Source organism: Heterodontus francisci, chromosome 42 (assembly GCF_036365525.1).
Source record: "Heterodontus francisci isolate sHetFra1 chromosome 42, sHetFra1.hap1, whole genome shotgun sequence".
Lineage (NCBI taxonomy): Eukaryota > Metazoa > Chordata > Chondrichthyes > Heterodontiformes > Heterodontidae > Heterodontus > Heterodontus francisci.
The window spans coordinates 9,759,281-9,787,273 of NC_090412.1; the positions used below are offsets into that span (position 1 = coordinate 9,759,281).

General features: G+C 42.6%; 2 protein-coding genes across 4 annotated transcripts in view; one reads left to right on the top strand and one right to left on the bottom strand.

Annotated features, from left to right (window-relative positions):
- The window catches only part of LOC137355443 (2-hydroxyacylsphingosine 1-beta-galactosyltransferase-like), a 28,777-nt gene extending 12,455 nt beyond the window's left edge, over positions 1-16,322 (top strand). For all 3 annotated transcript variants that reach the window (XM_068020535.1, XM_068020533.1, XM_068020534.1), the window contains exons 5-6: positions 1,385-1,604; positions 15,815-16,322. In XM_068020535.1, coding sequence (XP_067876636.1) covers positions 1,385-1,604; positions 15,815-16,142 — 548 coding nt within the window. In that variant the 3' untranslated portion in view covers positions 16,143-16,322. The remainder of the gene's footprint in view (positions 1-1,384; positions 1,605-15,814) is intronic.
- The window catches only part of polr3a (polymerase (RNA) III (DNA directed) polypeptide A), a 68,718-nt gene continuing 56,323 nt past the window's right edge, over positions 15,599-27,993 (bottom strand). Inside the window, exons 25-31 of the mRNA XM_068020531.1 lie at positions 27,184-27,277; positions 25,129-25,221; positions 24,861-25,025; positions 24,100-24,264; positions 19,588-19,719; positions 18,986-19,118; positions 15,599-18,840 (exon numbers count right to left, since the gene is read on the bottom strand). Of these exons, the coding sequence (XP_067876632.1) occupies positions 18,692-18,840; positions 18,986-19,118; positions 19,588-19,719; positions 24,100-24,264; positions 24,861-25,025; positions 25,129-25,221; positions 27,184-27,277 (931 nt within the window). The 3' untranslated portion in view covers positions 15,599-18,691. The remainder of the gene's footprint in view (positions 18,841-18,985; positions 19,119-19,587; positions 19,720-24,099; positions 24,265-24,860; positions 25,026-25,128; positions 25,222-27,183; positions 27,278-27,993) is intronic.

Sequence of the window (27,993 nt, forward strand, 5' to 3'; positions counted from 1 at the left end):
GTACTCAAACAAAAGGCGAATTGTATGCTGAGGTTGGATATGTGTGCATATTCTGGGTCTGCGTGGTGTTTATTATAACCAAGGTGGGAGTAATGCACTGTTAATTCAGTCCCACTACTCTTGCAGGTCAAAGCATATCAAGAAGGTTTTCCACCTACTAAAGAATAGCCTAATTAGACACACTATTTTCCCCCCAGAATAAAGCACACCAAACCAGGTTTCTTTAAACAACAGCAATATTAACTATTTATTAGAAAATAAATAATAAGTCTTAAACAATAATGAGATTATAGATGAAAAGGTTTTTTAAAACTCCTTATTCTTCCTAGCCCTCAAGCACACACACATACATTCAAAAACTGGTTAACTGGGGCAAAAGGATTTTTATGGTTTTCAGCTGTTTCTCAGGAATAAAAAGGAAAAAAATAAAATGATTATTTCACATTCTGGCATGATGTTTTTGGTACCGGGATGTGTCCCAGAGTCGAATAGTCAGATGCTACTCGAAGTCTCTCCAGGCAAGGTTGATGAATAGTCTGTGATGGGTAGGTATTCAAGGCAATTTGTCTGCAGCAGGCTTCACATAGGTCTTTCAGCAAAGGGTGTAGCAACAGGTCTGCTTGGGTTTTTAAAGCAGCAGTTTAGCAGTAGAAGCTTTCTTCTGATTTCAGGATCACCCAAAACACACAAGAGTAACAGGAATCACAAAGGATGCAGGAATTCTTCAGAGACGGGAGGCAATAGAAATCTGCCACCTTTCAAATGCAGGATTTCTTTTCAAAAGATGAAGGTTTCCGTTAGAGACAGATATATTTTCTCTGGTCTCCAGGCAGGTCACAGCCAGATTTCAGAAGCCTGCTCTTGTCCAACTCACTGGTCTTTTCAGAATCCTAAAGTGAAACCAAACTCCAACAATCAAGTCACGTGACATGTCATTTCCCCTGCTGAGTTGTTTGGAAACAGGTGCCTTGCAGTCTGTGTATTTCACTCAGTTCAAATCCACCACGTTTCAGCACTCAATGTCCATAGAAAAATCCTTTCCTCAGCTTTTAAAAACACACAGAATTCTAAGCTTTCATTACAAAAACAAAACCCCTGTAACAGATTGTATGTCTACCTTCCGGTTTTGTGGTGATAAGATTGCTCATGGAAGCAGGAACAATGACTATGGGAGTGATTCAAACCTCAGTATAGGCAGTGCCACTAAGCTGGCCAACGGAGGAGAGTCAGAATAATAATGGCACAGAAGGAGGCCATTGGGCCCAGGCTGGCTCTCTGCAGCACAATCCAATCAGTCCATTCCCTGAGTCAAACTAAGCTTTTCTCTCAATAGGGTATTTCAGTACAATACTGAATGTATAAACTTGGGGTTTACTCATTTTAGGTCACAAAAACGTAAAGGCATTTTTGAGCCACGGAGGTTTGAATGGCATCTACGAGTCTATCTACCACGGTGTGCCAGTGGTAGGGATTCCATTCTTTGGAGACCATTATGACATCATGACGAGAATACATGCTAAAGGAATGGGGATTTATTTATCTTGGAATACGATGACTGAAGAGGATATTTATCGAGCCATTGTCACAGTGGCCACAGATCCAAGGTAAGATATCATGGCATAAGATATCAAATATCATGGCATAGTGCAGCACAGAAAGTGGCCATTCAGCCCATTGAGGATACGCTGGATCTTTTGAGGAGCAATCCAGGTAGGCTCAGTGCATGACTTTTTCCCTTTCAAGTATTTATCCAATTCCCTTTTGAAGGCTGCTATTGAATATATGTCCACAGCTCTATAGGCAGTGCATTCTAATAGATGGGATGGGTACTGTGATCTGGTTAGAAGGGGTTGAAGGGTGCCCTTCTCTTCCCTCTCCTTGTTTGACTGTAACAGGTGTTACGACTGAGGTGGGAGGAGTGCACCGTTGATTCAGTCCCACTTTTCCACAGGTCACAACACTCTTTAAAGTTTTCCCACTTGTTGAAACAGTCAATCATTTACACTATTTTCCCCAGAACAGAACACACAAACCAGGTTTCTTTACTGAACAACAAAATTAATAGTTTATTCTAAAAGTCTTAACTAGTGCTGAAGTAAAACAATAGCATTTGGATCACATTTTAAAAAGTCCCCTTTTACCTTAGTCCCTTCACATTCTCACATACACACACTTATATACTGGTTAACCGAAAAAGTAAAAAAAAAATTATTTTTTTTAGATCCGAGCTCTATTACAGACAAAAAAACAACACTCTGGCAGATCACTTGCCCACCTCTGCGGGGGGAACAAAAATAGCAGATAACTGCACCAGACTGGCACACCGTCTAACCTCCGAGCACACGTAGAAAGGATTGTTAGAATCTTTCAGAATTAAGCTCTCTCGTTGAAAAGTAATTTAGCAGGCCTTCTTGGAATAAAAGAAACATGATGTATTGATGCACCAAACTTCACAGTCTTTTAGAGAATTGTAAGAAAGTGAGCTGGGTTGTAGTCTTCTGTTTGTTCTTGGAATTCTCGCCACCTTCTGTCTTTTTTTTTTGGACATTTCAGCAGCACTTGACGTCGTTTTTAAAAACATTCAGCAAGAATCTGGTCTCTTCCTCCCAGAAGGTCCGCCCACCTGGATGTTCTTTGTTACTACTGGGCTTGTCCAATCAAAGGAGCGCTTGTCAATTTTCTGCCCCTGTTGCCATGGCTTCTGCTCCTCTTTTAAACCAAGCCATGTGACAAACAGCAACACTGTTGCCAATCCGGGCCTCTGTCCTCTTGATGTGAAAAAAAAACACTGATCCAACATTTGTTTTAGCTTAACTATAAAATCATCTTTTTGTAAAACTATTTTAACAAAACAATCCCTTTCATAACACCTCCACCCTCGGAGGAATGAAATGCCATTTTTAAATGTTTCATTACAAAGTGTGGGGAAAATAGAAAACACATTTTCACACTCTTTTCATTCAAATAACTTTTGAACAAAGTTAGATTCTCGATAAAGCATCTGCAATAACCTTATTTTTACCCGCAATGTGGATAATCTTTAAATGTTGTAACAGTAAACTCCATCGGAATAGTCTGGCATTCTGATGTTTAACATTTTTCACAAAGACAATCACCAAATCAGCCGATTGCAACCTTCCAGAGCCCCCCAGTTGTTCCAAGCAAAGAATTGGGTAGGAGTGTCTTTATTATTGCATTAACTTTTCTATAGTTTGGTTGAACCATCAGGTTTAGGTACTAATACTACCGGTGAACTCCAGCTGCTCTGACTGGGTTCTATTAGGTGGCTCTCCAACATGTATTGGATTTCTGCTTTTACCTGGGCCTGTTCATCTGTGCTTGAGTGGTAAGGATGTTTTATAGGAATGGATTCTCCGACATCCACCTCACGTGGCTAAGATTGTACGTCCTGGCTTATCTTTACAGACTCTTTTAAATGTTGAGTAGCCTTGTTAGGTCTTCTCATTGGTTTGCATCTAAATATGAAAGCATGGTGTCCAATCTCCCTAGCAATTCAGTATTAGCTAACCGAATAGTAGTAGGTTCAATTTGAGAATTGTATGGCCTGCTTCTCACTGTCCCTACTGCCTGACATACCTGTGCTCGCTTCTGCTCCTCCCCGCGATGACATTGATATGATACAGCCGATTCTTTGTCCAGCGATCTGGGATGTCAATTAAATAATTAACTTCACCAATTCTCAACCACTTTATATGGACCACTGAACCGTGCTTTGGTATTCCAGATTCCCATATGTCCCGCTAGAGGAATCCCATGCACTAACCTTAATAGCTTCCGACGATACTTTGGCGGTACTACTATCTGACAAACAACCGTCCAGTCTTTGTCTGCAGGTCTGTGAGGAGGTCTCCTTCCTCATCAGAATCCCATTTTCAATATAATAACTTTCTGGAACTCCTTTTGCCTCAGCGTCTGTTAGAGCTGATTGCGCCACCTTCTTCAACTCTGGATCAGCTTGCTGAGCTGTGATCAGAGAAGACTTGTTAAATATTTCATTTGGATTATCTAAATCCCCAAGGAAAGTTTCAGATACTCAGCTATCTGACCGTGGTTCCAAATTTTACCTCCGACAATGGAACTTGTTTAGCCATGGCTTGGGTTATGACACAAAATGGAAAAATTCCTGTAATTGTTCTCTTTTAACTTCATTTGCTTTTTCTGTAACTACTGGAGAAGCTACTACTTTCGCTCTGGCAAAATCATTTCCCAGGAGTAGGTGAACTCTACTGGAAAGCTATGGGCAACTCCTCTAGTTACCATTCCTGGATCACACTCTGTGCACCCAATACAAAGGTATGGGTATATACTTCCCACCAATACCATTCACTAAAACTTTAGCCTTCAGTGTGTTCTCTTGTGGAAATGTTATACCTTTTGCCAGCAAAAAAAAGTTTGGGTGGCTCCTGTATCACAAAGTATGACTATAGGTTTGCCTGCCTCACTTGAGGGATAAGGAGTTACTTTTCCTTTTGACAAGAATTCCCTATAACTCTCTGGTATCTTATTTACAACCCCCTAACCTCTCATTGGTTTTTGCACTTGGCCTTATGGATGCAGTCAGAGCTACAGCCTGATCTGTTGTACTCTTGGTCAGGGCCCCTTTCAGTGCATTAGCTTTTGCACCTCAACAAGTCCCATAGGTTAACCTCACAACTTCCAGCATTCTGCATGATAATGTCCCACCTTGTGACAATGGTAACATTTAGGCTTGCGGACCTCACTTCCACCCTTAGCACCTTTTCTTTCTGGCCTGAGGAGGAGATCCTGGGGCGGTCACAGCTGCCCCTTCTTGTCCCCGGCTACTTGCCTTCCTTTCACTCTCCCACTTTCTATCCTTTTTGGGTTTCTGGGGCTGATGGGCTTAAACACAGGCTCATAATCATCAGCAAATTCTGCTGCCCGACTGGCCTTTGATACCTTCTGGTTGTCTACAAGGGTTCTTACTACTGGAGGAACAAAGAACAAAGAAAATTACAGCACAGGAACAGGCCCTTCGGCCCTCCAAGCCTGCGCCGATCCAGATCCTCTCTAAACCTGTCGCCTATTTTCTAAGGGTCTGTATCTCTTTACTTCCTGCCCATTCATGTATCTGTCTAGATACATCTTAAAAGACGCTATCGTGCCCGCGTCTACCACCTCCGCTGGCAACGTGTTCCAGGCACCCACCACCCTCTGCGTAAAGAACTTTCCACGCATATCCCCCCTAAACTTTTCCCCTCTCACTTTGAACTCGTGACCCCTAGTAATTGAATCCCCCACTCTAGGAAAAAGCTTCTTGCCATCCAACCTGTCTATACCTCTCATGATTTTGTACACCTCAATCAGGTCCCCCCTCAACCTCCGTCTTTCTAATGAAAATAATCCTAATCTACTCAACCTCTCTTCATAGCTAGCGCCCTCCATACCAGGCAACATCCTGGTGAACCTCCTCTGCACCCTCTCCAAAGCATCTACATCCTTTTGGTAATGTGGCGACCAGAACTGCACGCAGTATTCCAAATGTGGAAGTGAAATTTTAAAATCTTCCAGGAGAATTAGTTCCCTAAGGTTCTCATTATGTGGCCTCTATCTTTAGTGCCCACATCCAACAATCAAAATGAATTTACTTTATCCTCTCATTCTATACAAGTTTGCCCAGCCAATCTCCGGAGGTTCCGAAACTTCTGTCGGTAAGCTTCAGGGACGCAGTGAGAATAGCCTTTTTTGCCATCTCGTAATCTGCAGAAGGCTCTTCAGAAAGCATGGCATAAACTTTGAGCTCTGCCCATCAACCTGCTTTGCATAAGCAGTGTCAGCTTTCCTTTGGCCATTTCATTTTTTTGGCTATTTTTTCAAAAGCAATGAAAAATGTCTCTACGTCCTTTTACTCAAACTTAGGGAGAGCTTGTATAAATTTAAACAGCTTTGCGCGAGGTGCTGGGCTGGACTTACATTCTTTCTGACCAGAATTTTCCCTGGAGTGAAGACCACCCCTTTATCTTCGTTCCATCATTTTAAATTTGAATTCCCTTTTTTGTCTTTCACTTTCTCTTTGAAATTCAAGCTTAAGTCTTTCCAATACTATCGCTGTTTCTTTTTCTTTGTCAAGTTCAAGCTGTTTCATCTGTAACTGAATTGTAGCCAATTACAATGTACTACCCTCTGGTTTACTGTCGTCTTCCAATTTCGAATGTTGGGCTTCTTCTTCTTTTGGGCCTCCTTATCTCGAGAGACAATGGATACGCGCCTGGAGGTGGTCAGTGGTTTGTGAAGCAGCGCCTGGAGTGGCTATAAAGGCCAATTCTGGAGTGACAGGCTCTTCCACAGGTGCTGCAGAGAAATTTGTTTGTTGGGGCTGTTGCACAGTTGCGCCTCTGTCTTTTTTCCTGCCAACTACTACTACTTCAATTATGTCTGCCATTTGAGCACCCGATTTCAATTCTAACCCTATTGTGCTGACAAATCGTTTAGACTTGGTTAAATTTTCCAAGTCACTGAGGGATACTACCTTATTCCCCAGAGAAGTTTCCGGTGGTGTAAACTTTATTACACAAGAAACCTTTTTCTTTTATTTTTCCTTTCAATTATTATTACCCCAGTTACAATAGTACATCATCAGCATTGGTTAAATACTGGAAAAAGAGACCCCAATTTAAAAATGTTGGAGGAGTGCACTGGTTATTCAGTCTCATGTCTCCACAGGTCATAACATTTTCTTCTCAGGTCTGTGACCTTTCATCAGAATCGTTCTGATGAAAGGTCACAGACTTGAAACGTTAACTCTGCTTCTCTTTCCGCAGATGCTGCCTGACCTGCTGACTATTTCTTGCTCCTCTTGCGCTATGTGAGAAATCAGGGACGCTTCCAGTGTCCCTGATGACCACGTGTGCAGTAAGTGTATCTATCTGCAGCTACTGGCTACCTGCATTATGGAGCTGGAGCTGTGGGTGGATTCACAGTGGAGCATCTGCGATGCTGAGAACATCGTGAATAGCACGTTTAGTGAGGTGGTCAGACTGCAGGTAATGGCTGCACAGGCAGAAAAGGGATGGGTGACCACCAGGTGTAGTAGTATGCGCAGGTAGGTAGTGCAGGAGTCCCCTGTGGCCATCCCCCTCTCAAACAGATATACCGCTTTGGATACTGGTTGAGAGGGGATGACCTCCCAGGGGAAAGCACCAACAGCTAAATTTGTGGCACCACGGAGGGCTCTGCTGCACAGGAGGGGAGGAAAAGGGGTGGAAGAGCTATAGTGATAGAATCCCCTAACGTAAGGGGTGCAGATAGGTGTTTCTGTGGCCGCAAATGAGACTCCAGGATGGTATGTTGCCTCCCTGGTGCTAGGGTCAAGGCTGTCACGGAGTGGCTGAAGGGGGAGGGTGAGCAGTCAGAGGTCGTGATACACATTGGTACCAACGACATAGGTAGAAAGACGGAGGAGGTCCTGCAACAAGAATTTAGGGAGCTAGGTAGCAGATTAAAAAGCAGGACCTCAAAGCTTGTAATCTCTGAGTTACTCCCAGTGCCATGTGCTAGCGAGTATAGGAATAGAACGATAGAGCAGATGAATGCGTGGCTGAGGAGATGGTGCAGGAGGGAGGGCTTTAGGATCCTGGATCACTTGGTCTGTTTCTGGCAAAGGTGGGACCTGTACAAGTTGGACGGGTTGCACCTGAACTGGAATGGGACCAATGTCGTTGCTGGGAGGTTTGCCAGTGCTGTTGGTGGGGGGGGGGGGGGGTTGGAGTTGAAACTAATGTGGCAGGGGGATGGGATACAGAGTGGAGTTACATTTGGGGGTAAGGCACAGCTAAATATAGAAGAGATACTGAGTCAGTCTGGAAGGCAGAGCAAATATAGACCTGTTAAGACATGTGAAAAATGCAAGGCTGGATTGCATTTACTTTAATGCAAGGAGTCTTACTAATAAGGCAGATGAATTGATTAGCAATAATATCATAATCCCATGTGCTATCACAGAGACATGGCTGAGGGAGGGGCAGGGCTAGCAACTCAATATTCCGGGGGAGGGGATAAAAGAGGAGGTGGCATTGCACTGTTGGTCAAGGAGTCAATTACTACAGTAAGGAGGGATAATATCTTAGAAGGTTCTTCAAATGAGGCCATATGGGTAGAACTTAAAAAAAGGGGGGCAATCACTTGGCTAGGCGTGTACTACATGCCTCCAAACAGTCAGGGAGAGATAGAGGAACAAATATGTAGGCAAATCTCAGAGGTGTAAAAATAATAGGGTAATAATGGTAGGGGATTTCAACTTACCTAATATCAACTGGGATAGTCTTAGTGCAAAAGGCTTAAAAGTGGGAGGAATTCTTAAAATGCATACAGGAGAGCTTTTTGAGCCTGTACGTAGAAAGTCCAACAAGAGAAGGGGCAGTACAGGACCTAATCCTTGGGAATGAAGCTGGACAAGTGGCAGAAGTATCAGTGGGGGCGCATTTCGGGGCTGGTGACCATAACTCTGGAAGATTTAAGTTAGTTTTGGAAAAGGACAAAGACGGGCCAGAAATAAAGGTATTGAATTGGGGGAAGGCCGATTTCAATTTGATAAAACAGGATCTGGCCAAAGTGGACTGGGAGCAACTACTTGTAGGAAAGTCTACATCAGACCAGTGGGAGTCATTCAAAGAGGAAATAGTGAGGGTTCAGAGCCAACATGTACCCATTAAGGTGAAGGGTAGGACCATCAAGTGCGGAGAACCCTGGATGTCAAGGGATATTGGATCAGGAAAAAAAAAGGGAGGCTTATGGCAGATTCGGAGTGCTGAAAACAGCAGAGGCATTAGAGGAGTATAGAAAGTGTAGGGGGGTACTTAAAAAAAAAAGTAATTAGGAGAGCGAAGATGAAAAAACATCACAGTGATTATTGATAACGCAACCAGCAGCTGATGTCATCCAACTGCGCCAATATGCGCACATTGGTTCCTACCCTCTACGCACGCGCTGCGTTCTGTAGTGCCAGGACTGGTTGGCGCATGCGCAGAAGACGTCATCACGTAACGCGGGCAGATGCTGGAGGATCCAGGCCGGATAGAGCAGGGGAGCGGGGAGCTGGAGAGTGGGGGTGGGGGGAAGCAGGGACAGCGCTGCCGAAGACCTTGCTGGTGGCAGGTGCACTCCCGACGCCTGCCAGCTCGCTCACAACCCCGACCGCTGGCTCATTCGCCCGCCTGTTCCCTCCCCTCTCCGGCCATTGTGTGCTGCCATGTGTTTAGATTGCGATTTTGTGATGATTTGAGCAGTAGCTGCCTGACATCGCAGACTACCATGTTTTATTGGCACAGGCTGCAAATGCAGCCAAAAAACATTGGCGGGCAAAGTAAAGGAAAATCCTAAGGCGTTTATAAGTATATTAAAGGCAAGAGGATAACCAGGGAAAGAGTAGGGCTCAGTCGGGACCAAAGTGGCAATCACTGTGTGGAGCTGAAGGACATAGGTGAGGTTTTAAATGATTACTTTTAATCTGTTTTCACGACAATGTAGGTGTAGAGATGAGGGAGGGGGATTGCGATATACATGAACATATTAACATTGTAAGGGAGGAAGTATTAGATGTTTTAGTGGGCTTAAAAGTGGATAAATCCCCAGATGAAATGTATCCCAGGCTGTTATGAGGCAAGGGAGGTGACAGCAGGGGCTGTAACACAAATTTTCAGATCCTCTCTGGCCACTGGAGAGGTGCCAGAGGACTGGAGAACAGTGAATGTGGTACCATTATTCAAGAAGGGTAGCAGGGCTAGACCAGGTAATTAGAGGCCGGTGAGTCTATCAGTGGTTGGGAAACTATTGGAAAAAATTCTGAGGGACAGGATTAATCTCCACTTGGAGAGGCAGGGAATAATCAGGGATAGTCAGCACAGCTTTTTCAGGGGGAGATCGTGTCTAACTAACTTGATTGAATTTTTCGAGGAGGTGACTAGATGAGGGTAAAGCAGTTGATGTCGTCTACATGGACTTCAGTAAGGCTTTTGATAAGGTCCCGCATGGGAGATTGGTTAAGAAGGTAAGAGCCCATGGGATCCAGGGCAATTTGGATCCAAAATTGGCTTAATGGCAGGAAAGAGGGCAATGGTTGAGGGTTGTTTTTGCTTGTGGAAGCCTGTGGTGTACCACAGGGAGTGGTGCTGGGACCCTTGCTGTACATTAATGATTTAGACGTGAATATAGGAGGTATGATGAGTAAGTTCGCAGATGACATGAAAATTGGTGGTGTCGTAAATAGTGAGGAGGAAAGCCTTAACTACAGGACGATATAGATGGACTGGTAAGATGGGCGGAGCAGTGGCAAATGGAATTTAATCCTGAGAAGTGTGGGGTGATGCATTTTGGGAGGACTAACAAGGTAAGGGAATATACAATGGATGGACCTCGGAAGTACAGAGGGAGGTTATGATGGAGATGTATAAAACGCTAGTTAGGCTGGAGGACGGTGTACAATTTTGGGCACCACACTATAGGAAGGATGTGATTGCACTGGAGAGGGTGCAGAGGAGATTCACCAGGATGTTGCCTGGGCTGCAGCATTTCAGCTATGAAGACAGACTGAAAAGGCTAGGGTTGTTTTCCTTAGAACAGAGAAGGTCTTAGTGCTAAGGGATCAGATGGGGAAGAATTTAAGTGTGTCCAGGACAGTTTTCTGAAGCAGTATGTGCATAGCCCTACTGGAGAAGGGGCTACATTCGACCTCCTCTTAGGAAATGAGGATGGGCAGGTGGTTGACGTGTCAGTGGGGGAGCACTTTGGGACCAGTGACCATAAGTCTATTAGCTTCAAGATAGTGGAAAAGGACAGGACTGGTCCTCAGGTTGAAGTCCTCAATTGGGGGAAGGCTAATTTCGAAGGCATCAGACAGGAACTCTCAAAAGTTGAATGGGAGAGGCTGTTTACAGGTAAAAGGACATCTAGCAAGTGGGAGGCTTTTAAAAGTGAGATAGGAAGAGTTCAGGGCCGGAATGTTCCTGTCAGATGGAAGGGCAAGGCTGGCAAGTTTCGGGAACCTTGGTTGATGAGGGATATTGAGCTCATATGTCAGGTATAGGCAGCTGGGATCGAGCGAGTCCCTCGAGGAGTATAGGGGATGTAGGACCACACTTGAGGAGGAAATTAGGAGGGCAAAAAGGGGCCATGAGATTTCCCTGGCAGATAAGATAATATACTTATAGAATCTTTTAGGATTCTCCTTTCAGAGTAAAAGGGTAGCTAGGGAGAGAGTAGGTCCCCTTAAGGATCAGTGTGGCAATCAATGTGTGGAGCCACAGGAAATGGGTGAGGTCTTAAATGAATATTTCTCGTCCGTATTTACCGAGGAGAAGGTCATGGAAGCTAGTGAGTTCAAGGGAGGGAACACCGATATTCTGGAGCATATCAACATTACAAAGGAGGTTGTTTTGAAGTGCATTAAGGTGGATAAATCCCCAGGGCTTGACCAGGTGTATCCTAGGATGCTATGGGAAGCAAGGGAGGAGATTGCTGGGGCCCTGGCAGAGATTTTTGTATCATCGTTAGCCATGGGTGAGGTACCGGAAGACTGGAGGATAGCTAATGTTGTGCCTTTATTTAAGAAGGGCAGCAGGGATAAGCCAGGGAACTACAGGCCAGTGAGCCTTACATCAGTGGTGGGAAAGTTATTGGAAGGGATTCTGAGAGACAGGATTTATATGCATCTGGAAAGGCATGGTCTGATTAGGGATAGTCAACATGGCTTTGTGCGTGGGAAATCATGTCTCATGAATTTGATTGAGTTTTTCGAGAAGGTGACCAAGAGGATTGACGAAGGCAGGGCAATGGACATTGTCTACATGGACTTTAGCAAGGCCTTTGACAAGGTCCCACATGGTAGGCTGGTCCAGAAGGTTCGAACACATGGGATCCAGGGTGAGCTAGCAAATAGGATACAAAATTGGCTTGGTGATAGGAGGCAGAGGGGGCTAGTGGAGGGTGGTTTTTCAGATTGGAGGCTGGTGTGCCGCAGGGATCAGTGCTGGGCCCTCTGTTGTTTGTTATATATATTAATGACTTGGATGTGAATGTAGGGGGCATGATTAGTAAGTTTGCAGATGACACCAAAATTGGTGGTATAGTGGACAATGAAGAAGGTTGTCTAAGGTTACAACAGGATATAGATTAACTGGGAAAGTCGGCAAGGGATTGGCAAATGGAATTTAACGCAAAGTGTGAAGTGATGCATTTTGGGAAGTTAAACCAGGGTAGGGCCCTGGGGAGTGTTGTTGAGCAGAGAGACCTTGGGGTGCAAGTACATAGGTTCCCTGAAAGTGGTAACACAGGTGCACAGGGTGATGAAGGCAGCGTATGGCATGCTTGCCTTCATTGGCCGAGGCATTGAGTACAAGAGTTGGGACGTCATGTTACAGTTGTACATGACGTTGGTTAGGCCGCATTTGGAGTACTGGGTGCAGTTCTGGTCACCGCACTACAGGAAAGATGTGATTTAAGCTAGAGAGGGTGCAGAAAAGATTCACAAGGATGTTGCCTGGTTTGGAGAGCTTGAGGTATAAAGAGAGATTGGATAGGCTGGGTCTGTTTTCCCTGGAGCGAAGGAGGCTGAGAGACCTAGATAAGATAAATAGCCAGAGTCTGTTTCCCATGGTAGGGGTGACTAAAACTAGAGGGCATAGATTTAAGGTGAGTGGGAGGAGGTTTAAAGGGGATCAAAGGGGTAAATTTTTCTCACAAAGAATAGTGGGTATCTGGAATGAGCAGCCGGTGGTGGTGGTGGAAGTAGGAGCAGTTAGCGACATTTAAGAGGCATCTGGACAGGTACTTGAATGAGCAAGGCATAGAGTGATCTGGAATTAATGCAGGCAGATGGGATTAGTATAGATAGGCATTATGGTCGGTATGGACGCAGTGGGCCAAAAGGCCTGTTTCTATGCTGTACGACTCTAAGGCTGAGGGGGGACATGATTGAGGTATACAAAATTATAAGCGGCATTGATAGGTTAGATAGGAAGAGACTTTTTCCCTTTGCAGAGGGGTCAGTAACCAGGAGGCATAGATTTAAGGTAAGGAGCAGGAGGTTCAGAGGGGATTTGAGGAAAAATATTTTCAGCCAGAGGGTGGTTGGAATCTGGAATACACTGCCTGAAGAGGTAGTAGAGGCAGGAACCCTCACAACATTTAAGTATTATTTAGATGAGCACTTGAAATGCCATAGCAAGCAAGGTTACGGGCCAAGTGCTGGAAAATGGGACTGGGATAGTTAGGTGCTTGATGGCCGGTATAGACATTATGGGCCGAAGGGCCTGTTTCTCTGCTGTATAACTCCATGTCTCTGACTCCAGCACTCTGAAATAAAAACAGAGTTCCAGCATCTGAATCAGATACACTATTTTCCCCAAAATAGTAACTAGGTTTCTTTACTTGAACAGCAAAGATAACAAGTATAAAACAAGTTTTCATTAATGAAGTAGAACAGATCAAATTTTTAAAAATCCAACATTACATTTAAAAAAAGTTCCCTTTACCTTCGTGCCTTCACACACACACACTATATATCAAGCGGTTAACTGAAAAAGTTTTTTTTAAATGATTTTTTTTAGAACAGAGCTCTATTACAGACTACAAAACACTTGGGCAGATCACGTGCCCACACCCCTCAAGAAAAAAACAGATGAGATATGCTGTACAAAACTGGCACACAGTCCAATCTCCTGCGCACATGCAGGCAGGATCTTTAGAATCTTCCAGAATGAGCACTCTTCAGGGAGTGTTAAAGTAATCTAGCAGGCCTTGAATTACAGGACACACAACTTGAGTCTTTAGGGAATCGTGAGAAAGTGAGCTGGGTTGTCGTCGTCTGTTCTTTTTTGGAATTCTCGCCGCCTTCTGCCTCTTTTGGACACTTCAGCAGTAGTTGCTTGGTGTTTTTAAAAACAATGTCAAGAATGTGGTCTCTTCCTCCATTAGGTAAAAAACATGCACTGACTCACAACTGGAAAGCTTGACAGTTTTCTGCCCACCTGGATGTTCTCTTACTACTGGGCTTGTCCAATCAAAGGATTGTCAATTTTCTGCCCCTGTTGCCAAACTGGCCCTCATGAATTTTAAAAAAAAGTGCTCTAACATTTATTTAGCTTAACTACGCTTTCCTTTTTATGCAGAAATATTTTAACAAAACAGGCACACTTTTCAAAGCATTTTTTTTTAAACAAGTGAATGTACTTGCCAATTGAGTGTTTTCTTAACTTGAACAAAGAAACAGCTTAGATTTATTGCAGCTGAACTGATATTAGTAAAATAATAAACTATGCTCCAACTTACACACTCCGAGGTTAGAGTAGGGAAGGATAGAATAGTTGGATTTGGGGAGATAGTGGCATTGTGGTTATGTCACTGGACTAATGCAGCTGTCCAGGCTAATAATCTGGGCAGTTGGTGGAATTTAAAGTCAAGTAATTAAAGATAATCTGAACTGAAATCTAGTCTCCGTAACGGTGCCATGAAACCATTAAAGACTGTCATAAAAACCCAACTGGTTCCCTAATCTCCTTTACTGGTATGGCTGACATTTGACTCCACCCACAGTAAATGTGATTGGTTTTTAACCTGCCCTCTGCAATGGCCAAGCAAGCCACTCAGTTGTCAAGGGCAATTAGGGATGGGATTCAATGCTTGCCTTGCGAGTGTCTCCCACATTCCATGAAAGAGTAATGAAAAAAAAATTAGTCTGGAGCAAATGAAAAGGGGTATACAGTCATGGAGTTCGTTGACTTGGTTTTCTTCTGGAAGAGAGAGCGACTGACTGACCCTGAGACCACACTTGAGTCTCTTCTGATCAGTGTTGGCTGCTAAGAGAGAAGTCAGCTGTGAACACACAAATGGTGGCTCAATATGTATTTCCTCTGGTAAATTTGTTTATGTCTTGTGTTAGGCTCCCCTCTGGCTCCTTTTCCTGTTTTGGCCATAACAGGGTTTAATTTTTAAAAAACAGTGTTTTAGATTCACCTCAGTGAGCCATTATTCAATGCCCTCCCTTTGTAACTTAACCAATCAGATACATCTTTCTTGTTTAAACCCAAGAAAGCCTAAATTTATTAGCCTTAACACTCTAACAAGGTTAAAATTACTAAAAATACATGCCACTAATGCATATGAGATAAACACACACAAATAGAGGAGAAAGAATTAAAGGGGGAGGGTTTGGAGTAGTAGCTGGAACTCAGTTACTGTTTTTAGGTTTGCTGTAAAGTCTTTGGTTGCAATTGCAGTCTTGTAGTTCTTATTGGGGCCCAATGCACACTTACAATCTTAGAGATATTTTGATTCCCTCTCAATGCAGTGGATAGTGATGCAATTGCTTGTGGCCATTTTAGCTGCTAGCTTCATTCTGTGTGATAATGTAAGAATTTAAATCAGGTTTCCAGTTGATGGATTAGAAGATTGTCATTTGGCAGAGCGAGGGAGGGAGCAAGAGATTAGAGAAAGAGCGAGAGAGATGCAGAGGTGATACAAAGACATCACTCCTGTCGGACAGACATCCATCCAAATTCTCCACATCAAGTGTGCGGGCTGACATTGAATACTTGTCAACAAGGGAAAGCAAAACACTAAATAGGGAGAAATATGTTTCAATCAGACTGTTTTAATGGCATTAGGTTGGCTATACACTTCAATACAGATTAATTGCCCCCATGTCTGTGCCTATCCCTGGTCTAGAGGTAACAAAGGAATGCCTGAGGGTTTCAGCAGCAGATGAGCTGAGGCAGTAGCAGAGTCAAGCTATTATGAATGAAAACATAATGGTTCACTGAAATATTTTTGCTCTGATTACCAGGTACAAGAAGCAGGCTATGTATTTATCTAAACTGCATCAGGACCAGCCTCTTCACCCAGTGAACCGCACTATTTACTGGCTGGACTACGTTCTCCGGCACAATGGAGCGGCACATCTGCGCCCTACCCTGTACGACATGTTCTTCTATCAGTATTATATGCTTGATGTGGTAGCTGTGTTTCTTGTGTCTCTAATATTACTTTGTTACTGTTCTTTCAAAATATTGAGAAAACTAAAAGCAGGTGTTTTGCCGAAAGTTAGAAGCAGCCACTCTCAGAATGGCTTTCAAAACAGAAAGATAGTATCAGAGAACAAAAAGCAGGAATAAATCATTTCATCCTCATCAGATTATAATGGAAAACAGATACCTAACTGGGTTTCAAACACTTGAAACTTAGTTACACAAGTATTTTGATCAGCCTACAGCTAATGTCTAAGGTTTTAAGCCATGAATGTTATTTCTACTGAATGTTTGTTTGTTTTTTACAATAAAGATCTATCTTTATAACTTGGTGTGTAATTTGAGTGCTGTTGAGAACATAAAGCTAAGACACTAGCCAGACTAATACACCTTTGACACTCAAGCTGTGAATTACTATTCCTCATTTAACTTTGCCTTCTCTGAACCTTTCCTTACTTCTGTGATACTAACCAGCCAATTCCTTGGTTACCTTGAAGGTAGTGGTCATTTTCTCTTGAAGCAGTACGTTTGCTAGGCCATGTCAGACAGCATTAAAGTTACACATAAGCCCAAGGTGGTTCAATCCCTTCCCTAAAAGACATTAATGAACCAGTTCTTACTACAGTCTACCAGTTTACTTGGTTATTTTTCTAGTATCGTTTCACAACTTGCAATGATGGGATATGAACTCCCAATAGTCCAGGACCATAACCATTCCACGAATGTAATTTGTTTTGCCACCCGTAATCTTATCTCACCATGTCTGCCTTAGCTTATGTAGTTTCCTGCATACTTTAGCTTTCTCTACAGTCTTGATTGAACTACAGTGTTAACGAATCTCTGTATTGCGCCTTGACTTCAGGTGAGGAGGGCTGCAGAGAAAATGAGGGGAAAAAAACATGCTCTGGTGCAAGCACCGTTTAATCTATACTGCTGTTTTCAGCACTGCTTTCTCTGAAAGCTAATTTGGATGAAGGGGAACTCTAAACTGTCAGTTTTTGCAGCAATCTCCGAGCCTGTCAATAATGGAAGGGTGTCACCAGTTGTAGCAGTTCTTCCACACAAAGTTTGAGCCACTGTTACAAGGTATTCTAGTTCTCACCTATATTCCATTCCCTAATCAGCACATTGTGTTGATTAGTGAAGGCTCACTTCAATCAAACTCTTATTATACAGGCCCAAGAATGCAACTACTTTCCAGCAGAAAATTAACAATTTTGCTACCTTTGAACCTACGACTGATCTATTTAGACAAATAGAGAGAATGAGCTTTGAATTTTACGAAGACTATTAAGTGGTACTTATTACTAGATGTTATTGTGTTTTCTTGCCACTGTGTCTACCTGGAAATAGCAAAGTCATTACTTAAACCACACTTCATGGCAGCGATACCATCTGAGGGGCAAATGGGGAGCTGCCCAAAAATAGAAAATGTCACAATCAGAATTGTCCAGCACTTTGTGAGAAAAATGATCCAATTATTTCCTAGCGTATTTAGCAGGACTACTGCCATGGTCAAATATAAATTTTTTTCTTAACAGGTTGTGTAGTGCTTTACATTACTGGATTACTATTCCAGAAGCCTGGACTAATAATCCAGTGAACACGAGTTCCAATTCCACCATGGCAGCTCAAAATATTGAATTCAGTTTCAGAAATCTGGAAAGGTGACCGTGAACTGCCAGATTGTTGTTTAAAAAACCTGACTGCAAACAATGCATACTACTTCAGAAAATGCCAGATTGGAGATTGTAAAAGTACAAACTTCAGCTGTTGCAAGATTCAAGACAGGTAACGGAGAGAGAGAGAAAAGAATTTAACGTTTTTGCTGTGAGATTTGCTCAGACAGCTTGTAGCTCAAGAAATCTTCTCCCCCCCCTCCTCTCAAACAGGAAAGGGAATTTTTTTCCCCGCATTGGTAAATGCATTACAACAACTCTAAATGACACTTTGCAGCCACGATTGTTGTTTCTGTTGCAAATAACAGCAACACGGAATATCCACAGTTTTGTTTTTAAAACAGACTGTCTTTATTGATGTTAACAGCATAACCTAGTCATGTGAGCAGCACTTCCCAAGTGACCCTTCAAAATCTGGCCAAACCCAGTCAAAGCAAAGGTAAGTTGCATGCACTGACATTCCTGTTCAGTCACCACGCTGAACAGTAGTAACATTTCCATTTGATAATTACATCACGTTAACTCTGGTTACTTCTACACAGAGTAACAGTCAGTCAGCATTATAATCTGCCCAGATTTCAACTGTAGAAACTTAAATACAATAGTTATGCCCGTTTACTAATTTAATCAACTCAGTCCTATCGAGTGTCATTTCCAATCCTTGATAACCTGAGCATTATAAACTTTTAAATACCATTAACAAAACCCTCATGCCTGTGGGGAAACCACAGTCATGCTTTAAAATAAATGTTTTGACACAGAAATTAAGTAGATTTTAGCAGCCACTCAAAATATATCCCTTTACCAGGTCTCATTTTGTACTGTAGCAATTCTTTTGCATTGCATGATGTTCACTTTTAGATAGTTCAAGTGTTTGCTTTATATTCTACATAACCCAACAGCTGCAGGAAATTCCTGGCCTTCCTTTAAAGATTCTGAAAAGAAAACTGACAGAATGCCATCGTTCTATCATGCCAAATAAGATTCTGTAGTTCGAAAAGTTCTGTACATTGCCAGCTACGTAACCACTGGAATATGAAATTCAGTACTGTCAAATATCAATGGTCTCTTGGGTGGGTCTGGGTTCTTGTCGGCTTTGTGAAGAAGTTTGAAAAGTCCTGTTCCTATGTTCATTGGGATTCCCATGATAATGCACTCTGACACACCTTTAAAGACAAAGGGAAGAAGCCAGTGAATGGGATGGAAATTGTTAGAAGCACAGAGAATGATGAATAGTACATGCAGTGATTAAAGCAATAGTTACAATGCTAATCAATACAATTAAGCTCCAAAACTACAGGCCTGACTTACCACAGACAGAGTCCTTCTGCCCAAAGTATGCAGCGTCAAAGAGATGATCTGCAGTTTTCTCAAATGAAGCCAACATTAGAACGCTTTCTTTCATTTTTGCCAAGCCAAACCGGGTTATGCCCAACACTTCTCCCTGCACAGTTAAGGATTGCACAATTAAACTTGCATTTAATCAAAATGAAATGATTTTATAAATTGAAGTATGTCAAAGGACTTCAAGAAAATTTCATCTCTATTTTAGAGATTCCTCTAACACCTCATACTGCTTTAAGACAAAGCTGGGGACATTGAAAAAAGAATGCCATCCTTAACATTTATTTCTCCGTTATGCCGCTTCAACTTTAGAGTAAAAGGAGAATTATCTGCCTATTGCATCTCAAAACATCTGTTTGGGATAGGTAGAGGCTGAAGTCAAACCTACTGATGTCTTGCTAGTTCCAAGTAAAAACACTTTTTGCCTTTGCTGTTCTTGGCAACTCTGGGAGTAGCCAAAGGACGTCAAACAAGACAGTTTGAACCAGACCGACTGGTCCGCGGTTGAGTGTACTAAAAATATTGTTCTTCGGCAAGTGCTTCTCACTCTGGGAGTTACGGGTTCTGACCTTGTACGTCATCAGGTCCGACAAAAGCATGACGTGTCTTCTGTCAATGCTCATCCCGTGATTTTTCATTGTATACTGGATCTCGTGGATGATGGTGAATCGAGCACCTTCGATACCCAACGTCTTCTCTACCTGTGGACAATTTCAAAATAAAAGTCAACATTGCTATTGTTCAAAACATTTTCAAGCAAGCTATTAACTGGACTGACTGGGGAAGATGGGGCAGACAGGCAATGGCTAGTATTTAGACAAGTATTACATGGTCTTTTACAAATATACATTCCCGTAAGACACAAAAACCCAATTGGAAAGCTGAATCAACTGTGTATAACAAAAAAAAACTTTAAACATTGCATTAGATCAAAGTAAGTGGCTTGTAAGGTCACCAGAAAAAGTGGTAAGCCCAAGGATTAGGAGCAATTTAGAATCCAGCAAAAGATGACCGAGAAACTGATAAAGGGAAAAGGGTATTTTTTTTTTTTAATTATTTTTTATTTAGAGATACAGCACTGAAACAGGCCCTTCGGCCCACCGAGTCTGCGCCGACCATCAACCACCCATTTATACTAATCCTACACTAATTCTATATTCCTACCACATCCCCACCTGTCCCTATATTTCCCTACCACCTACCTATACTAGGAGCAATTTTATAATGGCCAATTTACCTATCAACCAGCAAGTCTTTTGGCTTGTGGGAGGAAACCGGAGCACCCGGAGAAAACCCACGCAGACACAGGGAGAACTTGCAAACTCCACACAGGCAGTACCCAGAATTGAACCTGGGTTGCTGGAGCTGTGAGGCTGCGGTGCTAACCACTGCGCCGCCCTGAATGTGGGGACCAAATGTAAGATTTCCAAATCATTTCCAAAAATGATGACACAAAACTAGGTGGGAATATAAGTTGAGGAGGATGCAAGGAGGCTTCAAGGGGACTTGGATACACTAAGTGAATGGACAAGAACATGGCAGATGGAATATAATGTGAATAAGTGTGAAGTTATCCACTTTGGTAGAAAAAAAACAGCAAGACAGATTATTTCTTAAATGGAGAGAGGTTGGGAAGTGTTGATGTCCAAAGGGACTTGGATGTCCTTGTTCATGAGTCATTGAAAGTTGGTATGCAGGTGCAGCAATCAATTAGGAAGGCAAATGGTACGTTGGCCTTCATTGCGAGGGGATTTGAGTACAGGAGTAAATAAGTTTTGCTGCAATTGTATACAGCCTTGGTGAGACTGCACCTTCAGTATTGTGTACAGTTCTGGTCTTCTCATATAAGGAAAGATATACTTGCCATAGAGGAAGTGCAACGGAGGCTCACCAGACTTATCTCTATGATGGCGGGATTGACTTCTGAGAAGAGGTTGAGGAAACTGGGCCGCTATTCTCTAGAGTTCCAAAGAATTAGGCACAATCTCATCGAAACTTAAAAAAGCGACAAGATAAACTGCCACTTAGAAAGGCACAGATTAATCAGGGTTAGTCAGCATGGATTTGTTAAGGGAAGGTCATGTCTTGCGAACTTGATTGAGTTTTTTTTTTGAGGAAGTAACAAGGAGGATTGATGAGGGTAGTGCAGTGGATGTGATCTACATGGATTTTAGTAAAGCATTTGACAAGGTCCCGCATGGCAGACTGGTCAGTAAAATGAAAGCCCATGGAATACAGGGGAATGTGGCAGGATGGATCCAAAATTGGCTCAGTGACAGGAAACAAAGTGCAGAAGTCGACAGATGTTTTTGCAAATGGAAAGTGGTTTCCAGTGGCGTTCCACAGGGCTCAGTGTTGGGTCCCTTGCTGTTTGTGGTATATATTAATGATTTGGACTTAAATGTGGGAGGCATGATTGGGAAATTTGCTGATGACACAAAAATTGCCGTGTAGTTGATAGTGAAGAGGATAGCTGTACACTCCAGAATGATATCAATGGTTTGGTTGAGTGGGCAGTCAAGTGGCAAATGGAATTCAATCCAGAGAAGTGTGAGGTAATGCAGTTGGGGAGGGCAAATAAAGCAAGGGAATACACAATAAACGGGAGGGTACTGCGAGGGGTAGAAGAAGTGAAAGACCTTGGAGTGCATGTCCACAGGTCCCTGAAGGTGGTAGGACAGGTAGATAGAGTGGTGAAGAAGGCATATGGAATGCTTTCTTTTATTGGCCGAGGTATAGAATACAAAAGTAGGGATGTAATGGTGGAACTGTATAAAACGCTGGTTAGGCCATAGCTGGAGTATTGCATACAGTTCTGGTCACTGCATTACAGGAAGGACCTATTTGCTCTGGAGAGAGTACAGAGGAGATTTACAAGAATACTGCCAAGGCTTGAAAGTTGCAGCTATGAGAAAAGATTGGATTGGCTAGGGTTGTTTTCCTTAGAACAGAGGAGGCTGAGGGGTGACTTAATTGAGGTGTACAAAATTATGAGGTGCCTAGAAAGACCTGTTTCCCCTAACGGAGAGGTCAATTACCAGGGGCACAGATTTAAGGTGATTGGCACAAGGATTAGAGGGGACATGAGGAAAAACATTTTCGCCCAGAGGCTGGTGCATGTCTGGAATTCACTGCCAGGAACGGTGGTGGAGGCAGAAACCCTCAACTCATTTAAAAGGTACCTGGAGATGCATTTGAAGTGCTGTAACCTGCAAGGCTATGGACCAGGTGCTGCAAGGTGGAATTAGATTGGGTGGCTAGCTTTTTCCGGCTGGCATAGACACGATGGGCTGAATGGCCTCCTTCTGTGCTGTAATTTTTCTATGGGTCTAAAATCCTTACAGGGCGTGACAGAGTAGATATAGACAGGATGTTTCCCCTGGCTGGTGAGTCTAGAACCAGGGAACACAGTCTCAATAAGGGGCAGGCCATTTGAGACCGAGATGAGGAGGAATTTCTTCACTCTAGAGGGTGGTGAATCTTTGGAATTCTCTGTCCAATAGGGCTGTGGAAGCTCGTTCAGTGAGCATGTTCAAGACAGAAATCGATAGATATCTGGATACTAATGACAATGAGAGATATGGGGATAGCGTGGGAAAGTGGAGTGGAGGTAGATGATCAGCCATGATCTAACTGAACGGTCTACTCCTGTTCCTCCATTACTCTACCAGATGAATCATTCCAAGTACTGGTCTCTTTGGCGAACTTCTTTCTGACGTCTACTGTAAACTTTCCTCTTACCAGTTCTGACCCGTGTCTCCTTGTTTTTGTATCCTGGTACACCCTGAAATATGGCTCTGGATTAACCTCATTTATGCCATTTAATGTATTAAACAAGACAGACCCTTTCTAAGTTGCTTCCTTTCAAGGCTAAAACCAGCTCCAGTTTCACCTGTATTTTTTTACAACTCAAATCTTTGATGGAGGAATCACTCTTTTGTGTTCCGTGTATTTTGAGCTCTAAAACTGAACATAGTGTTCAAGGTTTAGTCTGACCAAGGTACTGTAGAGTTTTGTAGAGTAGATGTCTGCAGGTTTATATTGACCTGACCTAACAATATAACTAAAACATTCTTTGTTGCTGCCTGATAGTGATTTGACATGTTAACTGATGAATCAACATTGATTCTCTCATTCCTTTCTGCTTCACTGTTCACTATTTCTACACTATTCATATCCTGCTTGTGACATCCATTTTAATGCAATGCCTTGCATTGATTTGTATTGAATTTCATCTACCACTGACCTGCCTAACCAAAGAGAGATATTAAACCTCCGCAAACAAATAATCTCCATAATGCCTCTGACGTGATCAGTGGATCCAATTAGAATATTGATATTATATCAGTGTTGTGAGGGGTCACAATGACAGCAGTGATGAAATATGAACTGTAGTGGTAAAACTCTACTGGAACAACTTTGAAAAGTTAAATCCAGTAACAGATTAAAAAAGCCCACACATTTTTTAAAAAACTGTTCTATAAGGTAACTCAAGACTGTTGCACATTGCAAGCTTTAATAGTGCAGTGTTCTGAACCCCTTGAGGGCATCATAGCCTTTTATCATATCGCCAACCATCATATATTTCCCAATTTCGTGAATGTAAACGACTGACTCAGTTATAATGTGACCTTGACAGTGCATTGGTTGGGCAAGTTTTGCTATTTCATAACATTCTTTTTCAGTCATTTGGACAGATAATTAATCGTGTGCGTCTGACAAAGCCTCCTCACAGGAACAAAAGGAAGAAACCTTTTCCAGGTAGCTGAGTGTCATGGCAAATCTGTGCCCCAATGTGGTTACATGGGATGACAGGACATAACCATGTGTCTGTGATTCCCAATACAATGAATTTGTAACCTGTCAGGTCAACAGGAAGGCACCAACTGAAGGACAGGAAGTTCTCCACTAGACAGAGAACAGATCACACAAACAGAAATCAGCCCAAAATTATTTTGGATCCATCCCAGCACAGATAATGCTATCATTTGCACAGAACGTAGACTAATGTCTGCACATATGATGAGAATGAAAGGCAATATCAATATCTTTTATAAAAGAGGAGTGGAGAAGTATATTACCTCATAAGTATTGTTTGATGATGTCTGCGTTCCTTTGACTCCATGAGTTGCCATGACAGCACGCAAATTGTCACCTTCCACCAACAGCTTGTACTTCTGCTTTCCACCTTGCTCGTCGATATGAATCACAGCCCTGGAGACTTCTGGGATACCCTGGACAACAATCTGAAACATATCAACTTCGTTAGATGGACTCTTCTAGCATGCTGTGCCATACGGTAAAATAGACAAAAGTGGGGCACAGAAACCAGTTCAAATGCTCAAGATACTTTGCTCCAAACAACAATTCCAGCATGGTTAAACACAAAAATTTACAGAATGTGACCAGACAGCAAAAACTTCTTTCCGAACCCTTGAACCAAAGAGGTTTACAGCACAGGAGGCAGCCATTCTGCCCATCACATCAGTGCCAGCTCTCACTAGCATTTTACTACCCTACAGATTGCTGGCTAACATTATACCACCTGTTGTGTTACTGACTGCTCTGGGCCCATCGGGAACTGTACAAAACTGGTCAGCCTCTTCGCTCCATTGTCTTCCAGTTATTTGTTTCGGTTTCCTGTAACAGCAAGGCACACTTAACACCTACTTAAAAGTTGGTTGCTCTCTCTCCTCTTACTTTTGTTTGGTCTTATAAAGGATGATCAAGAAACCACATCCAAAACGTTAACACATCTATTCTCTTTGCAGATGCTGAGAGGCCTGCTGTGTATTTCTAATCTATTTCCCCAGCTGATGTTCAGCCTTTTAAGTCACCTTACCTTTGGCAGCTCCTCTTTTAGATATTGAAGAACGTAGTACATTGAGCTTTTGCTATTCTCCCGAGGTGTGACACACACGACTGCTTCACCGTGAACTGCAACGTCACCTGGCTTCACTCGCAGTTTTGATGTGCAGATGCAGTATCTCACAGTTTCTGCATTCACCTTGAAATCAAGATATCAGAAGAAAATTTCTTCCTTAGTCATTACCTCTAGGAAAGGAGGAGGTGTCAGAATGTTTTCTGAGAGGGGCAATCCCACTATTTACCTCCAGTCTCAGAAGTCTGATTCTTTCCAAGGAAAGCTTGATAAGAATGAAGCAATCATCGGGTAGGAAAACCTCTTCAATGTACTCTGAAATCTGCAAAATTCGTAAATTAGAATTAAATAAAAAGACTTGCATCTAGTTACAAATTTCAATTAATGCACATCAAATTGCTTATATTTTCCATGGTTAGCACAATACTTCCAATAAACTAAATCAGTTCCCCCGGGAAGGAGGACATTTTTGTCTTTATTAGTTTCCCCAGTTCAGGTATCTGCCTCCACAGGTACACGGACAATCTGACACAACCCTCCATTTTCCCAGTTAAACACAAATTGCTGCTTCAAAGCTTAAGCATCTTATGGAAATAACAACAGCTTATATTTATATGGCACCTTTAATGTATAAAACATCCCAAGGCACTTCACAGGAGTGTTCTAAAGCAAAAGTCGACACTGAGTTGCGTAAGCGATATTAGGGAAGATGTTCAAAAGCTTAGTCAAAGAGGTAGGTTTTGAAGGAGTGCCTTAAAAGAGGAGAGAGAGGTAGAGAGATTTAGGGAGGGAATTCCAGGGCTTAGGGCCTAGACAGCTAAAGGCATGCTGTCAAGGTTGAAGCAATTAAAATTGGGAATGCTCAAGAGGCTGGAATTTGAGGAGCGCAAAAGTTTTGGAGGGTCATGGGGCTGGAGGAGATTACAGAGATAGGGAGGGGCGAGGCCACGGTGGGATTTGGAAACACGGATTAGAATTTTAAAATTGAGCCGCTGTTTGACCGGCAGCCAAAGTAGGTCAGCGAGCACAGGGACGATGGGCGAACGGGACTTGGCGCGGGTTGGAGTACAAGCGGCAGAGATTTGAATGACCTCAAGTTTATGGAGTGAGAGGCCAGCCAGCAGTGTGTTGGAATAGTCAAGTCGAGGTAAAAAAAGACACAGATGAGGGTTTCAGCAACAGATTAGCTGAGATGTGGGTGGAGTCCGGCAATGTTACAGAGGTGAAAATAAGCAGTCTTAGTGATGGCACAGATGTATAGTTGGAAGCTCGTCTCGGGGTCAAATATAATACCAAGGTTGCAAATAGATCGGACTCAAGACAGTTGCCAAGTTACTGTGAATGTCGTGCTCTGTTCGTAATGCATGAAATTACAACCCTTGCAGTGCAACTTTTAAACCTGGCACCAAATTAAACTGATTTTCATTGGTGGCTGCTTTATAATTCCATACCTGGTCCTCTGAACAATGCAGTGCAAGCGGACACCATCTGAATAATTTAGCCCTTAAACAATCAACTGTTCTGTATAATTCCTATGCTCACTGTGTTGCTGAAACAAACCCCAATACTATAATCAAGTTACTCAGATATCAGAAGCAGGGGCTTTGTATGAATGCCAACTGTTGAAATAACATTTGCAAGGCAGGCCTGTAAACCATTGCTCAAGATTGTAAAGGTTGATGCAGTTACATCATGCATGCAACCAGCTAAAAATTTTGATGTGACTGATAACTGTGCAGCTGACAGTTGAGAAGTTATTTCGTCAGTGACCAAGGTAGCCTGACTACAACCCGAAAAGACAGAGACACCGGTGCTTTGAGGGTTAAGGAGAGTAATCGACAGTGCACTGGAAGGACAGGCTCCTGATGGATGAAATTGCCTTTTCTCATTCTGGACTTCTAGGTTCTCTGTTTTCTTTTTAGAACAAAATGTCAAGGGAGATCAAATCCACTTCACTTTAACAAACCTTAACTGAACCAGATGTCTACAACAGGGTACTGTAATCTTCTCACTTTTCATCAGTAGTGCATTTGAGCTTGTTAATTCTCACATTTTAGCAGTCAAGGAGTTCTCCTGGGAGAAGCTTATTTTGGCCATGATAAGGGCATCTTATAGTTTTTTGAAGAAGTACCTAAAATGCCCAGTGCTTGGTCTCAGTACTATAATTTAACAGAAGGAAACTTATCATTCTGCAACAACTGCTGCGCGTGCGGCAAGAATGCAGGTGAATGAGAACTTAACATGAACGGTACATGTTTTCAATTGATTATAGAGATCGACCTACTTCTCCTAGCAGAGTCTTTTCAATTCTTCCTTTCACTAGTCGAGCAAAGTCAGCATCGTCATCTTGATCGAGATGTGCTGTAATAATCGGGGTGCTGCAAAGTGAAATATTAACAGGTTGACTACTAATCTTGAGTTCAGCTAGTCTGGAAGAAAATGTAGAAAACAAACTTACCCATCATCGTCAAGTGATTTTATATTTTTAAAAATGGTCTGGAATTTAAAGCAGTGGAACAACTAACTACCCTCTCGGACAGGGGTCTGCAACCTGTGGCTTCAGAGCCACGGACAGCTCATTAAGGACTTGTGTGCAGCTCCCGACCTTGATCTATCGAACCCATTTTGATGGTAATTAATTGGTTAGTTTCATTTTTAAACCTTTTCTTAGCATTGTACTTGAGATATCATTCAATTAACTTTTTTTGTAAAAACCTTTAAAATGTTATTGAAATGTGTCTCTGCCTTGTCATTATTATTGGCATTTGAGTAACAGCATTGCAGCTCTTGAGATATTGCATTTTTGACTATATTTAAAAAGATGGCTCCTCTTGTATTAAGGTTGCTGACCCCTGGTCTCGTAAATTTGGGCATTGAATCTGAGGAACTGAGAGTCACTCAAACTTGCTTGGTTTAGGTGGGGAAGCTTTGGCATCTCGCGACTAAGCTGGCAGATGTAGCAGAAGCACTACTTGCTCCACTGTATAGACATTTCTTTTGGCTGAAATGACAACCACATCTAACGCTCCATGCATCAATCCATGACCAAAATATTTTGACACCTCCTTGTACCCTATCCCTTCCTCACCACTTA